Source organism: Fusarium oxysporum, chromosome III (assembly GCF_013085055.1).
Source record: "Fusarium oxysporum Fo47 chromosome III, complete sequence".
Taxonomy (NCBI): domain Eukaryota; kingdom Fungi; phylum Ascomycota; class Sordariomycetes; order Hypocreales; family Nectriaceae; genus Fusarium; species Fusarium oxysporum.
Window position 1 is genome coordinate 636,048 of NC_072842.1, and position 13,315 is coordinate 649,362.

The window sequence follows — 13,315 nt, forward strand, 5'->3', positions numbered from 1 at the left end:
TCTTCTTTGACGACGGGCAGTCCGAGGAGAATTAGATTCCGTGAGTCTAGATGACAAAGCAGACGAAGCCAGTAGTGCTGTACTGTACTGTACAAAAAAGCGAAGCACGAGAGGGCCGTCGAATCTTCGAAACAAAGATCTAGTACATAATCTTTTCGCCATCCGCTATAGGTAATGGCTTCGAAAATCCTTTTGATCCGATTCGTTCAAAACAGCGAGGCTAGAACTCCTGAGTCGAGTCGTTGACCCGGCCGGTGGGTCCCCAGGATTTCTAGGGGTCCAACCTAGAACGCACAGTAGTGAGTAAGGGTCCTGGGGGCCCATCCTAGACCGTCAACTCCTTTAAGGTACTTTGGCGAGGCAAACAGTGCGGGGCGCCAGGGACGCCCGCTCCAAGGCTGTACACTGTAGACTGCAGTGAGCCTTGATAGGCGCAGCGATTATCATGCATGGACGGGACTCGTTGACCACCTCACAGACTGACAGTGGGCGTAATACTGTCTCTCCAGAGGCCTTCAAGGCGGTGATGCTACCAACCAAAATGACTGGTCATGAATTCTTCCTCTTCACTCAGGAGGTTGGTGTCCAAAGCCCCAACAACGAGACAATGCTTCTCGTTCAATCACCTGTACACCTTTGACTTATTTCTGGAACAAAGACGTCCGGAAAAAGAAACAAAGTGTTATCAGTACCACGGGGTACTTTATTTCCACCAGCGATAAGCAATTAACCATTAACCTATGAGGAGGCAGAAATTAGCACTAGTTAAGAGCGACAAGGGTGGCAACGCTTCCGAGAACGGGGGGCGCATCTGACTCTTTCAATCCACTAGCTAGCCCCTTCAGTTGATCAGCCTCAGAAACTGGGGACCTGAGACTGCAAATCCGTCCTCTTTCCCCTGACACGACACGATGCAGCCTGGTCAAAGACCCATCTGGAGGATACAAGCCGGCTTCACGAAAGGACTACCCCGCATTCTCGATCTTGAGAAACAATATCAATTTCCGCAATCGAGAGCCTTGTCTCGTCGTCTCTAGGGACGATATACTATGTACTCTTTAACAGAGTAAGCCAGAGCCTCAACAAGTGCGCGCACCACAGTGACAGAGCAGTTGGGGGCGGTACAAGGGAATAACAAAACCACTAACCATAAAAAAACAACTATTCAAAACCCATTTAGTTTACACCAAAATTACCCAAGCCTTCTTATCGCTCATCTGGGTGTCAGAAGACTTAAGACCTTACATCAGTTGAGAAAATAAAGTAGTCAAAGAGGATACTAAATTTATCCTAAAGTATCCTAAGGCTGTCTAAAAATCTTTTTGTCACTTAGGATTTTGGACCTGTGAAGTGGTGTCCAAGGTCTGACTGGCGCTCTTTAGCGGCGTCCATTCTGCTCGAACCTCGCTCGAAGGGCCGCCTCATGGGCACGACGTCGCTGAAGCTCATCTGCCGTGGGAGTCCTGAACTGGGGAAGGCCAGCTCCCGACGGAGGACCGAAGCTGTATTGTGCAGACATGTTTGGTTGATTACTTGCAGGTCTGGGTCCAGTTTGATGATTGCCCGAGGCATGGTTGTAGCCAGATGCCCCGGGGACGCTCAACGGATACATCGCGGGGTGGCGCAGAGACTGAAGATTCCCCAAGGAAGGATGAGTCGTGGTGACTCCGGTTGTGAGCGGATCCCCGTCTATGCAAGAGTTTTGCACCTGACGTCCTGGACGCATTGGGATGTTCAGGTGAGGAAGAGGACCCTCAGTCGCAGTGGGAAGCTGGCCAGGAGAAGACATTGGGCTAGGAGGACTGCTTCCCATCGTCATCTCATTAGCAAGCTGCTGCTGAGGTAGCCTAGGGGCAGACCAGGGGATATTAGCATTGTGAGAAGACGCAATGCCACGAGGATTCATTCCCACCCGGGCCTGCTGTTGAGGTAGCATAGGGGAAGACCAGGGGATATTTCCGTTGTGAGAAGACGCAATGCCACGAGGATCTATTCCCGTCCGCGCCTGCTGAGAAGCATAATACTGATCCCGTCTATGATTAGCAAGCAACTCATTCCAGATTGAAGCCGCCTGAGGGTGAGCAGCAAGCCAAGCAGGATCGTTCAAACACTGAAAATCAGCTCTGCTTGGCATATGGAACCAGAATGCCTGTTGTTGATAAGGTACAGGAATTCTTGGCGTAATAGGCCTATAACGAGGGGGCTTGGCCTTGGCCTCATTGGATTCCTCAGGTTTCACCTTCTTAGTCGCGGGCTGGCCATTTCCATTTCTATCGGCAGGTCGCTTTGCGGCTCGAGGCGAGGGCTTGGGTTCCCTGGCTCTCTTTACACCTCGGGCTCTGGCCTGAGGGATAGGTTTGACATTAGGTTTGGCACTCGGAGCAGATGGAGACTTGGGGACACTGGCGTCCGTAGCTGTTGGGGTCTTAGCCTGCTGTCTGTTCTGGACAGTTGGTGCTGCGTTCGTAGGGGTAGGGGCTTCAGTGACAGGGCTCTCAGGTTTTATAGTCCCGTTCGTTTCGTCGTTGGAAATCCTGGGGACGGTTGGTGGAAAACCTCCAATAGCAGAGTCATCCCTTTCAGGTTCACTGACTGTTTGATTGGTCGAAGGAGATTCTTCTTTTTGATCTTGGCCTTTGCCAGCGTTGGGATCCGCAGGAAATTGAGCATTTGAAAATAGGTAGGCGCCTTCGCCGAGTTGATGATCCGAAGATCCAGTCTGCTCGGGCGCGGAGGTGTTGGGTGATGCCGCTTGATCTACAAACGTTTGCACTTGAAGGGAATTCTGCATGTTGGTAGAGACATTGCTCTGTTGAGCAGCCCTATCATCGGCCCAGAATAGATCAATAGCTTGTTGTAGGCGACGTTCAGTTTCCTCACGACTGTACGTCGGTGGGTTGGTGAAGGTTTGCTGTGGGAAGGGAGGCATCACGGTGAGATCCCAATCTATTGAAAAGTTCAGGGTGTTCTTGTCGTCGTCATCGTCGTTGATGAAAGCAACGGCGTTACTCGATTGGCCCTTTGGGTCTTGAGACTCTGAATGAACGCTGTCAGTTGTGGCCGGGAAGAACATAGGTAGAAAATGCATCTACTTACTTCGTTCACTCATAGAAGCGATTGATGGTGATACCAGATGCTGCTTTTGATACCATGATATCGATGTTGATGTTGATATCGATGGATGTGCCAAAGCCACTGATCATAAAATCGTCAAACTGATGATGAGAAGACCCTAAACTCACCAAAACTATGATGAGAAGAAAGAAGAAGGGGAAAAGAAGTGTGACCAAGTGCTTTCTTATACCTAACTTATTCGTTTCGAAAGTACTGAGCAGTCCCTCCCTCTTCCTTCACGTAGAATACAAGCTCATACTTGCCAATTAGAGTGTGAATGGAGCGACAACACTACAAAACTACCCAGTCACCGTGAAGAGATAAAACCCATCGGCCAATCGCGTAAGTCAAAGGAAAAACGCACAAAAGCTAAACAATTCTTTGTGCGTGGACACATCCATTCTCTTCACGCTCAGTCGAAGGCGCAGGCGAGTGAGCGTCCAAGGAGGGCTCCGGATGCTAAATCAAGCTTTCCTGTTGCCTCTCGACGTGTCTTCTCCAGGGTTTATACACGAATATTGAACCCAAACCTACGATCAGAAACACGCCGCAGATGCTTCCGCCAACAATGTCAAAATGGTCGCCAATCGAAGAAACTCCATCCCAGAATCGCCCCTGAGGGTCTGCGACGTTCTGTATTAGGGAGAGAACTTGGACGATGCCGATGAAAGCTGATACCACGACTGTAATTCCTGTGAGGACGATGGAATAATACAGAATAGCAACCACGTCTCTTGAGAATGCTTTCGACGTGTACAGGGCCATCATGAGGGCTCCATCTGTGGTATCAAGCATGCACATGCCAGCTGTCACGCGTGAGTAAACTTCCAACTCTAATGCAGATACATCGCCACTCACCTGTGAAAAGAATAGGAAAGATCAGAATCAGCCAGATACTCGTCCCCTGAACAGCCTGAATGCTCGCGATCCCCAGTATAGCAATCTCTGAGCTTGTATCGAACCCAAGACCAAAAACCACGCCGAGGGGGTACATCTTCCACGGTCGGTCAATAACGCGAAATAACCTTTTGAACACGCGCGTCAAGAAGCCTCCTCCTTCCAGAGAAAAATGATCCTGGATCTGCGTCTCCTCCTCGACAAATCCTTCAAGTCGGACCTGATTTCTTCGCTCTTGCAGAATCCCTTGCAAGCGCTGGATGAGCTTATACAGAACCCAGCCATTTCCTATACAGAGAATTATAAGAAATGCGGCACTGACACTAGTGCCAACTATATTTCCCACGTGTTGAAACCCATCGAACCTTTCCCTCAAAGCGCCACTCGTGGCTGCGACAACGATGCATGTTACAATGACGATGGTGCTGTGCCCTAATGAGAAGAATGTCCCCACTGTCGCAGGGCGCTGCCCTGATGCTATGAGACGACGTGTCATCAGGTCAATAGCTGCGATGTGGTCTGCGTCCAAAGCATGGCGAAGACCAAGGACGTATGAGAGGGCAGCTGGCGAAATGAGGCGTGGATGGAAATGCAGAACAATGCCTGCAGCGATCCATACCAGGGCATTGACTGCGATGAGGGTCGCTATAACAAAGATACTATTGTCTGGTATCCCATTAAGAAATTTGGGTTTGCTGAGGGGTTGAAGTCGAGGTATGGTGAAGCGGGACATTGTGAAAGCCAGATGGTGAATAGGAAGCCAAGTGGTGATACAAACGATGGTGTTGAGCTCACCGCAAAACAATCACTGGCAAAGACTCACTGAAACAACAACGAGAGAGCACAAGTAAAGCACAAAGAAGAATCTGTGAAGAGGAGAAGAAGGGCTGATATTTTCTCAAGCCCACAAACATTCTAGACCTTCAAAGGTCGTCGTTCTAGCATCATCAAAAGCCGTCATGAAGCCGGCGGGCCGTAGTGTAGTAGTGCGGGGTGGGTCAAGTCTTGGCCGCCGGCCGCCGATGTTATCTCGGTGCGGGGTGACTCTGCATTATCGCATTTTGATGAGTAATGGTTAAACAATTGGTTGGTCTAACATTCTATTGCGAGTTCCGTCTAAGTAGGTTCTATGCTTATTGGCTAGACAAGTTGAAGCTCTTCTCAAATGTATCCTCATCCTCCTCTGCAACTTCAAAGTCGAAGCGTGTCACGTCCTCTGCAAAAGGCCAGAGATATTGACTTGTAACCCTGGAACTCATCAGCTTCTGTTCTTTTTGATAATCCGGGGGTGGATTTACCTGTGATGTTCACTACTCGCCTGATACGCCGCCAGTGCAGCCTTATCATGGTGAAAACTCAACAGACAAATTTGAAAGCCTTTACTCCTCGCAATCGGATCCGTAATCGACGGTCCCCCCACGACAAGCCGCTCATCTTTGACGCATGGTAATGTCTTGAGGGCTTTGAGTTCTTTGACAAACGTCTCGCGATGTGACTCGTCGACGTCCGCGCGAAACTTGAAGAGGACTGAGAGGGGTAAGTAAGATATCACGAGAGGGGGAAAAGTCACTATTGAAGGGAAAGAGGGGACGCACCAATGTGAATGACAGTCATTGTGAAATGAGGGATGATTTACCAATGATTTATTTATCTGGCGGCGATGTAGATGAGTTTAAATGTGTTGCGGGTTGGCTTGGCTTGAACTAACACCAACGGACGGGTTTGCACCGCTGAGGTGAGCGGAGAAACGGCGGAGTGCCGCCTACGCAATTTGGCCGGTGCAGAAATGGAATCGTGTTATCAACTCGCCGAGAAGAGGAAGTATAAGTTATCTGATGAAGTTGAAGCTCAGTTGCCATGGGAGATCGATTAACTCACCGTGATTATTAGTGGTAGATAATGCACCAAACTCCCCAACACGAAGAATTGCAGACCCCAAGTTTGGCATCGTCAGATATTGCACATATTCCCATTAGAACCCCATCTACTCGCTCTCCCTTTTGAATTATACTTGACGTATTCGTTACTGAGCCTCGTCGTTCCGTCTGCATCCATGGCCTTCTCTGTTGAAACAATGGCTGCCGTTTCGTAGGCACTGGAGTACTTCCAAAGAGACACCGAAGCCTTCTGACACGTATTATCCAATACCAAGAAGGGAAACCAGCAAGATGTAGTCCACAGGTTTATATTGTTGATCCTGTATCTAAGACAGAAACGCCACTCCACTTTGATGTTGTCTGTCTGTCTACATGACCCAACTACCCCTTACAAACGGTATCCTATGACAGATAACTAAAAGCTTCATTTCAGGTCAAACTTCATCTTATCAAGCCTCAACTAAATCTCTCAAAAGTTACCTTCAACATCTCACATACTACCCCCACAAACTCAAAACCCTCAACCCTAAGCCCTCCCCGTAGAGCTCGTTATCCCCCCATCAACCACAATCTTCTGCCCGGTAACATATCTCGCCTCATCAGCCGCCAGGAACGCAACCGCACTCGCCACATCCCACGCATCCCCCATCCTCTCCATCGGAACCTGCTCCTCCCTCGTCCTGCAAAACTCCTCATACCCCTTCCCAAACCGCTCCGCCAAACTCCTTGTGTACGGCGTGTTCATCAGCCCAGGCACAACGGCGTTTAAGCGTACTCCCTTGGCTGCGTATATTATCGCCGTGGCTTTGACGAATTGTAGGATTGCTGCTTTGGCGGTGTTGTAGGCTACTTGGGGTTTGCCGATGTAGCGGAGTCCTGCGATGCTGGAGATGCAGATCACAGAGCCGCTTTTTTGAGATTCCATTATGGGGAGGACGTGATGGCATGCGAGATACACGCTCTTGAGGTTGATGTCCATTTGCGAGTCCCAAACTTCCTCACTCATAGACGCAGGATCTCCGGGCTGGGATTGTCCAACGCTTGTCAAAAGGATATCAATACGTCCATGCTTCTTCATACAAGCATCAACAAGTGCCTTCACAGAAGCTGAGTCTGTAGCATCTGTAGCGATGATATCGCATGTTCCGCCCTCTGCTTCAATGGTCTCTTTTGTCTTTGTTGTTGAAGCGAGGGTTCTGTTTCCGCCAAAGATGATGGCTCCCTGTCGTGCCAAGGTCACGGCGCATGCTGCACCGATTCCCCAGCCCTCGGTGCCTGTTTGGCCGAGACCGATTATGAGGGCAACTTTATTTGTGAGGTTGAGCATATTGAGTAGATGGTCAAAGAAACAAGGCAAGGATACTGGGAATGGCGATTTTATCTACCATACCGACGGCCTTTTATTATATCTATTTATTTACTTAGGTTGGTGTGTAGCGGGATTCTCCCGTCTGTCGTGTAAGTGCTCCATCGGCCATATTGCGTGATGGCCGACGCGGGGTCACCCCGTCTGCATCTCGAACGCCGATATGTGATCATCGCAATGGGGGAGAGTAATACATAAACACTGATAGGCCAGTATTTAATCCCCTGCAATCATCTCTTCATTCAATATTCAACTCCATTGATCAAAGCTACCAAAATGTCAGACCCCAAGAAAACAGTGGTCAACCCAGACTACGACCTCGACCAACCCATCACATCAAAAGTCGGCCTCCGCCAAGGCCTCGCCTCCTACGGCGATCCTCACTTCTCCCTCTTCCTCCGCAAAGTCTTCATCAAAGCCCTCGGCTACAGCGAGGATGCACTCTCACGCCCCATCATTGGAATCGTGAATACATATTCTAGCTTCAATCCCTGCCACGCCAACATTCCTCAGCTCATTGACGCTGTCAAGAGAGGCGTTCAGCTCAATGGCGGGTTGGCTATCGACTTTCCTACTATTAGTATCCATGAGAGCTTCTCGTCGCCGACGAGTATGTACTTGAGGAATTTGATGAGCATGGATACGGAGGAGATGATTGCGGCGCAGCCTTGTGATGCTGTTGTGTTGATTGGTGGTATGTTCGCCCTTGAAATATACTGAATGAAGTTGATGCTGACTAGGATAGGATGTGACAAGACTACGCCTGCTCAACTGATGGGAGGTATCTCAGCAAACAAGCCCATCCTTCATCTAGTCACTGGTCCAATGATGCCCGGGAGTCATCGCGGAGTGCGCATCGGAGCTTGTACAGACTGTCGTAACAACTGGGCCAAGTACAGAGCTGGCACTCTTGACATTGAAGATATTTCAGCTATCAACGATGAACTAGCACCAACTGTGAGTTTTAATCATCTAGCGCATGATATCAGGTCTAACAATATCAGGGAGGAACTTGTGGTGTCATGGGCACAGCATCTACCATGGCCTCCATTCTCGTTGGACTCGGCATGATGCCTTTTGCTGGCGCCACAGCCCCAGCTGTATCAGCGACAAGGTTACGAATTGCAGAAGCCACAGGAGGACTAGCCGTTGCAGCTTGCAAAGACGTTGAACGCCTGCGGCCACAAGCATTACTCTCACGAGAGTCGTTCTTAAACGCCATCACTGTACTACAGGCAATTGGCGGCTCAACGAATGCTGTAGTCCATCTCATGGCGATCATTGGGCGCCACCCCAAGGTTGCAGGCACAATAACATTGGAGACCATCGACGAGATTGGTCGCAAGACACCGTTGCTGGTTGATCTGAAACCAAGTGGTGATAACTACATGACAGACTTCCATAACTCAGGTATGTCAATCATTCTGTTTTGAAGTAAAGACTAACAACTCAGGTGGCATGCTCGCTTTGTTCCATGAACTCAAGCCTCTGCTTCACCTTGATGCATTGACAGTCACTGGCCGAACACTAGGAGAAGAAATTGCTCACAACTCTCTTATCCCTGTTCCCCGAGAGCTAAGTGTCATTCAGCCATTTGACAAGCCATTATATCCAGCGTCTTCTCTAGTAGTGTTGAAAGGCAACCTGGCCCCAGGAGGCGCCATCATGAAGGCCAGTGCTTCCAAGTACAGAAAGCTACTGCAGCATACCGGCAAAGCCGTCGTTTTTGCAAATTCCGCAGATATGGCAGAAAGGATTGATGATCCTGATCTGGACGTGACACCCGAGAGTGTCCTGGTCCTCCAGAACATTGGTCCAATTGGAAACCCCGGTATGCCAGAAGCAGGCATGATCCCTATCCCAAGAAAGATTGCCTCTCAGGGAGTGTTGGATATGCTGCGTCTATCAGACGGCCGCATGAGTGGAACAGCAGGTGGAACAATTGGACTACACATCTCTCCAGAATCAGCCGACCCCAAATCCCCGCTTGGCATCGTCAGGAATGGTGATCTCATCACACTTGATGTCGAAAAGAGGCAGCTCTCTGTGGATCTATCTGATGCAGAAATATCACAGAGGATCCAGGAGAGACTCAAGACCTTCCAGCAAGCTGAGGGTGCTGCAACACCATGGGTGAAGAGGGAAGGAATGAGAGGCTATCGGGGCTTATACATGCGGAGCGTGAACCAGGCTGAGCTAGGCGCTGATTTTGACTTCTTGACTGCTGAAGGGCCACAAAAGTCTCAAGAATAATGTATAGGTTTAGACTGAATCTGTTGGAATAAGGCCTTGGAACAGGTCGCGAACAATGTTATCGAGATTTGTCGACTCCGTTGGCTCAAAGTATTCCGCGAATGTCTCATTAAGTAAACCCTCGTAGAATTGGTTCTGCATGAAACCCATATCGTCGTCCATATTCATGTGGGATGAAGATCCCTGGATGCTGTTGAACTCTTGCCCCAAACTCTCCCATGCGTCTGCCGAGAGTGTGGGATCAATAACCTGTTCATTGACTTGTGGTGCAGAACGGTCACGCAAACCCTCCGATCGCCTATTCTTCTCTCGGATGTATCGAACAGTCGATTTGCCCAGGTTATCCAGAATATCGCGACTGTGTTTGGCGCCAGACCAATGTTCACCTGTAGCGCCCAGAATACTTAGGGATATGCTCAGGTCAGACATGAAAGCGTCTACACCCGTAGAGCGGGCGATTTCTGACACTGACTGGATGCAGTATAACATAGTTATGGAACTGAGAACGAGCCCGTGGAAAGTAGTCCAGCTATGAACAAGCAGGTTTTTCTTGTACAATTGGTCAAATAGTTGTAGGCTTTCACAAGCACTTTGGTGACACTTTACCAAGGCTTCTTTGGGGGGCTTGGGTATAGCAGGGCTAGGTCTCAATAAAAGCATTCGTAAACCGTGGTATCGAAGCTGACAAGTCGTTCGCAGATACAACATATCAGGGTCACCAAGACCTGGTATCTTGTCTGACCACTCATCCAGTCGCTGCAGCATGGCGTTTTGCCAGTCGTTGATGTTAGTCACTCTAGGATAAGCATATCTAGGCGTGTCTCTTATGATGCTTTGCGCGATGTATTTGATCTCCGAGTTGAGTTTGGCCGCTTCGAATAAGTGAACCGCAAATGACATGTCACTGGACGGTTCGGTGATTTGATGTTGCCTCTGGCTGACAAGCTGCTCGTCGGACAGGCCCAATGGCATCTTTCTCATTAGTTTGCGCCGTGATTCAGCAGTATGCATCAACTTACACGGAGCTCACATCCTTCATCACGCAGTCCAATTGGTCGACCCATCATAGTCGCAATGATGCGATCGAAGGAGTAAATGACCCAGAAGATCCTGGCTCGCATCTCCTGATTAAATAGACTGTACTCTGGTCCCATGCTGATGTTCCTTTGGAGACCTTGATCGACCAAGGCAGCAATGCAGTGATAGTTGAGATACCAGACATTGAGGCGAACGCATGGGCTGTGTATAGTGAAGATGAGAAGCAAGACAAGACACTGAATGCCTTTCAACGAGTTCTCGACATTTAGTTCATCGAGGTATTGTAGTGCGGAGAGACAGTACGATTCTGCTGGTATGCGAGCTCTGGTTCGAGCAGAAAGGACAGCAGATCCTATCGCCAGAACCATGAAGACCTGGAAGTGGGCGGCAGGGTCCTGGCTCTCTTCATCATAAGCCATATCCAGGTAGTCGTAAAACCTATGTTGATGTAGAATAGGATATTGTAAGTTAATAGCGCTGAAGTATGCCTCACATAATTGCATTGCCGTGTCTCTGGGCGGGAGTGGGAGTGGCCCCTGGAGAGCTTCAACCAGCTTTATAGGGAACGGTGCATTGCGATTGGCGCGACCAACGCTATCGTCTGATTTTGATGCCGAGTCTAGTAAAACTCGTGCTAAGAAATAACCACTGGATGGGCCGATATATCGTGGATCTTGGTTCGTAGCAAGGGAAACCAGCCCAATCTCGTGGGTCATGGCACTGGCTCCTGTGGGTTCCGAAGTAGATGTTACCGGCTGGGTTGCCGGTGGCTCATTTTCAGTATTTCGTATAGTTTCAGAGCTCCGCTGAACGGGCTCGGACTCTGGGGCTGGGAGAGTAGAATTGTCTGCAACTACAGAGCTGGTGTCGTTCCAGGCTTCTCCTATATAGACGGGCGGACCTTGAGATAAGTCGACGTCAGGACAATTCGATCGGACAATGGACTCCAGCCAATTAATCCGGTTCGTCAAAGACGTGATGTATCTATATCGTCAATTAGTAACCATGACGGCAGGCTATAGATGATCTACAGTCACGTACTGTCGAGGTGCCGCATCAGCACGGGCTGATTTTCCATCGACACATTCAGCACCGGCTGCACGGCAATTGCTACAGGTGGGTAACTCTAGATTACACTAAATATAGGTTTAGAAAAACGAGGTATCTAAAGTTGGTGCCAAACGTACCTTTCTTTTCAGCCGCTGGCACCGGGAACAGGCCATGCGTGTCCTGGGAGCACTCCGATCAGGCAAGGAGGCTTGATGGGGTCGCTTCCCGTTGGAATTCCTTGCCCCGGGCATTTTTGTACTTCTGCCGGTAACGGATCGAGTTTCTCGGCATGTAATGATGAGCTGAGTGGAAGGGATGTAGATGGGAGGATGGCAAAAATCCGTCGAGCGGGGAGATGCCGCTTTAACGCCTTTCAGAGACGGGCCTTCCCCGCTCGTATTTCCGGTGACATTTCAGTATTAAAAGAATGGAGAGAATCGCTCAACATCAGAATTGACAAGTATCAAAACATCTCAGTGGTCTTTAAAACACTAGATTGAGCTCATAACTTACTTATTCACTCCATCATGGCTGAAAATCAAGACTCCCAGAAGTTCCCAATCGCCGCCTCAGAAGCACGACGCTTCATTGAAGAAGTCCTCAAAGGCAACGGGATCCCCTCTGAGAATGCCTCCATCATCGCCCGCTGTTTAGTCGCCGCCGATCTCCGCGGCGTCGACACCCACGGCATGAACCGAATCCCCTCTTACATGGAGCGTCTCCGTCAAGGCGTCCTCAACGCCAGCGCCCAGCCAATTCTCACTCAAGTCACACCCGCCGTAGCTCAAGTCGATGGCCAAAACGGCTTCGGCTTCGTAGCAGCTCACAAGGGCATGGCAGCTGCTATTGAGTCTGCAAAGGTGTTTGGTATTGGCATGGCGAGCATCAAGCACTCTAACCATTTTGGTATGAGTGCTTGGATTGTGCAGCAGGCTCTTGATGCGGATATGATGAGTTTGGTGTTTACAAACTCGAGTCCTGCGCTTCCTGCGTTTGGTGGAAAGAGTAAGCTATTGGGTGTTTCGCCTATTGCTTGCGGTGCGCCTGGTAAAGGACCCATGGAGAACTTCATCCTTGATATGGCGCCTTCTGTAGCTGCAAGGGGAAAGATTTACAAGGCGAAGAGAAGGGGCGAAAAGATTCCCTTGGATTGGGCACTTGATGCTGAGGGACGTCCAACAGATGATCCCGAAGCTGCTCTCGGTGGTGTCATGTTACCAATGGGTGGCCCCAAGGGTTCTGCACTGTCAATCATGATGGATGTATTCTCAGGGGTTCTTTCAGGCTCAGCCTTCGCTGGCCATGTCACTGGCCCCTACGATCCTTCCAAGCCTGCAGATGTTGGTCACTTCTTGGTAGCTATCAAGCCTGACCTCTTCATGAACCTGGATGAGTTTAGAGAAAGGATGCAGTACCTTTACGAGCGTGTAGTCGGGTCAGAAAAGGCTGCCGGGGTTGAGAGGATTTATTTCCCTGGTGAGATTGAGCAGCTGGCTCAGAAGGAGAGGGAGAAGACTGGCATTCCTCTAGTGCAAGCTGAGATTGATGCGTTGAATGCTGAGGCAAAGAAGGTTGGGGCAGAACCGCTGAAATTTTAAGTATGTAATTATAGAATTTTGACAGCATTCTCAAAATTGGAGATCATTTGTTTTGAGAGAGAAGCTCACCGTGATGAAACCTTGCATGCATCGCTTTACTTTCATATGTTTGGCATTAGTCT

At 49.5% G+C, this 13,315-nt stretch overlaps 6 protein-coding genes across 6 annotated transcripts; 2 read left to right on the top strand and 4 right to left on the bottom strand.

Moving 5' to 3' along the window:
* Positions 1-1,378: 1,378 nt before the first annotated feature.
* FOBCDRAFT_270503 (high-affinity nickel-transport protein-domain-containing protein) lies at positions 1,379-4,744 on the bottom strand (the record flags this gene model as incomplete). Its single annotated transcript, XM_031175361.3, has 3 exons — positions 1,379-3,036; positions 3,645-3,920; positions 3,973-4,744. The coding sequence occupies 3 exons, from the start codon at positions 4,742-4,744 to the stop codon at positions 1,379-1,381; spliced, it is 2,706 nt and encodes a 901-aa protein (XP_031046494.3).
* Positions 4,745-5,096: 352 nt separating this feature from the next.
* Positions 5,097-5,625, bottom strand: FOBCDRAFT_257966 (uncharacterized protein; the record flags this gene model as incomplete). The annotated part of the gene is made up of 3 exons (XM_031175362.3): positions 5,097-5,259; positions 5,310-5,538; positions 5,607-5,625. The coding sequence occupies 3 exons, from the start codon at positions 5,623-5,625 to the stop codon at positions 5,145-5,147; spliced, it is 363 nt and encodes a 120-aa protein (XP_031046495.2). The 3' UTR covers positions 5,097-5,144.
* A 576-nt stretch (positions 5,626-6,201) lies between these two features.
* FOBCDRAFT_216715 (uncharacterized protein) lies at positions 6,202-7,270 on the bottom strand. The gene has a single exon (XM_031175363.3). It carries the CDS (start codon positions 7,213-7,215, stop codon positions 6,415-6,417), a length of 801 nt encoding a protein of 266 aa, XP_031046496.2. The 5' UTR covers positions 7,216-7,270; the 3' UTR covers positions 6,202-6,414.
* A 231-nt stretch (positions 7,271-7,501) lies between these two features.
* On the top strand, positions 7,502-9,573 carry FOBCDRAFT_19417 (dihydroxy-acid/6-phosphogluconate dehydratase). The gene is made up of 4 exons (XM_031175364.3): positions 7,502-7,948; positions 8,000-8,211; positions 8,259-8,664; positions 8,708-9,573. The coding sequence occupies exons 1-4, from the start codon at positions 7,531-7,533 to the stop codon at positions 9,505-9,507; spliced, it is 1,836 nt and encodes a 611-aa protein (XP_031046497.2). The 5' UTR covers positions 7,502-7,530; the 3' UTR covers positions 9,508-9,573.
* FOBCDRAFT_316531 (fungal-specific transcription factor domain-containing protein) lies at positions 9,517-11,846 on the bottom strand (the record flags this gene model as incomplete). The annotated part of the gene is made up of 4 exons (XM_031175366.2): positions 9,517-10,479; positions 10,527-11,529; positions 11,587-11,681; positions 11,733-11,846. 4 exons carry the CDS (start codon positions 11,844-11,846, stop codon positions 9,517-9,519), a joined length of 2,175 nt encoding a protein of 724 aa, XP_031046499.2.
* Positions 11,847-12,059: 213 nt separating this feature from the next.
* On the top strand, positions 12,060-13,247 carry FOBCDRAFT_216720 (Malate/L-lactate dehydrogenase). The gene has a single exon (XM_031175367.3). The coding sequence runs from the start codon at positions 12,123-12,125 to the stop codon at positions 13,191-13,193; it is 1,071 nt and encodes a 356-aa protein (XP_031046500.2). The 5' UTR covers positions 12,060-12,122; the 3' UTR covers positions 13,194-13,247.
* The last annotated feature ends 68 nt before the right edge of the window (positions 13,248-13,315 follow it).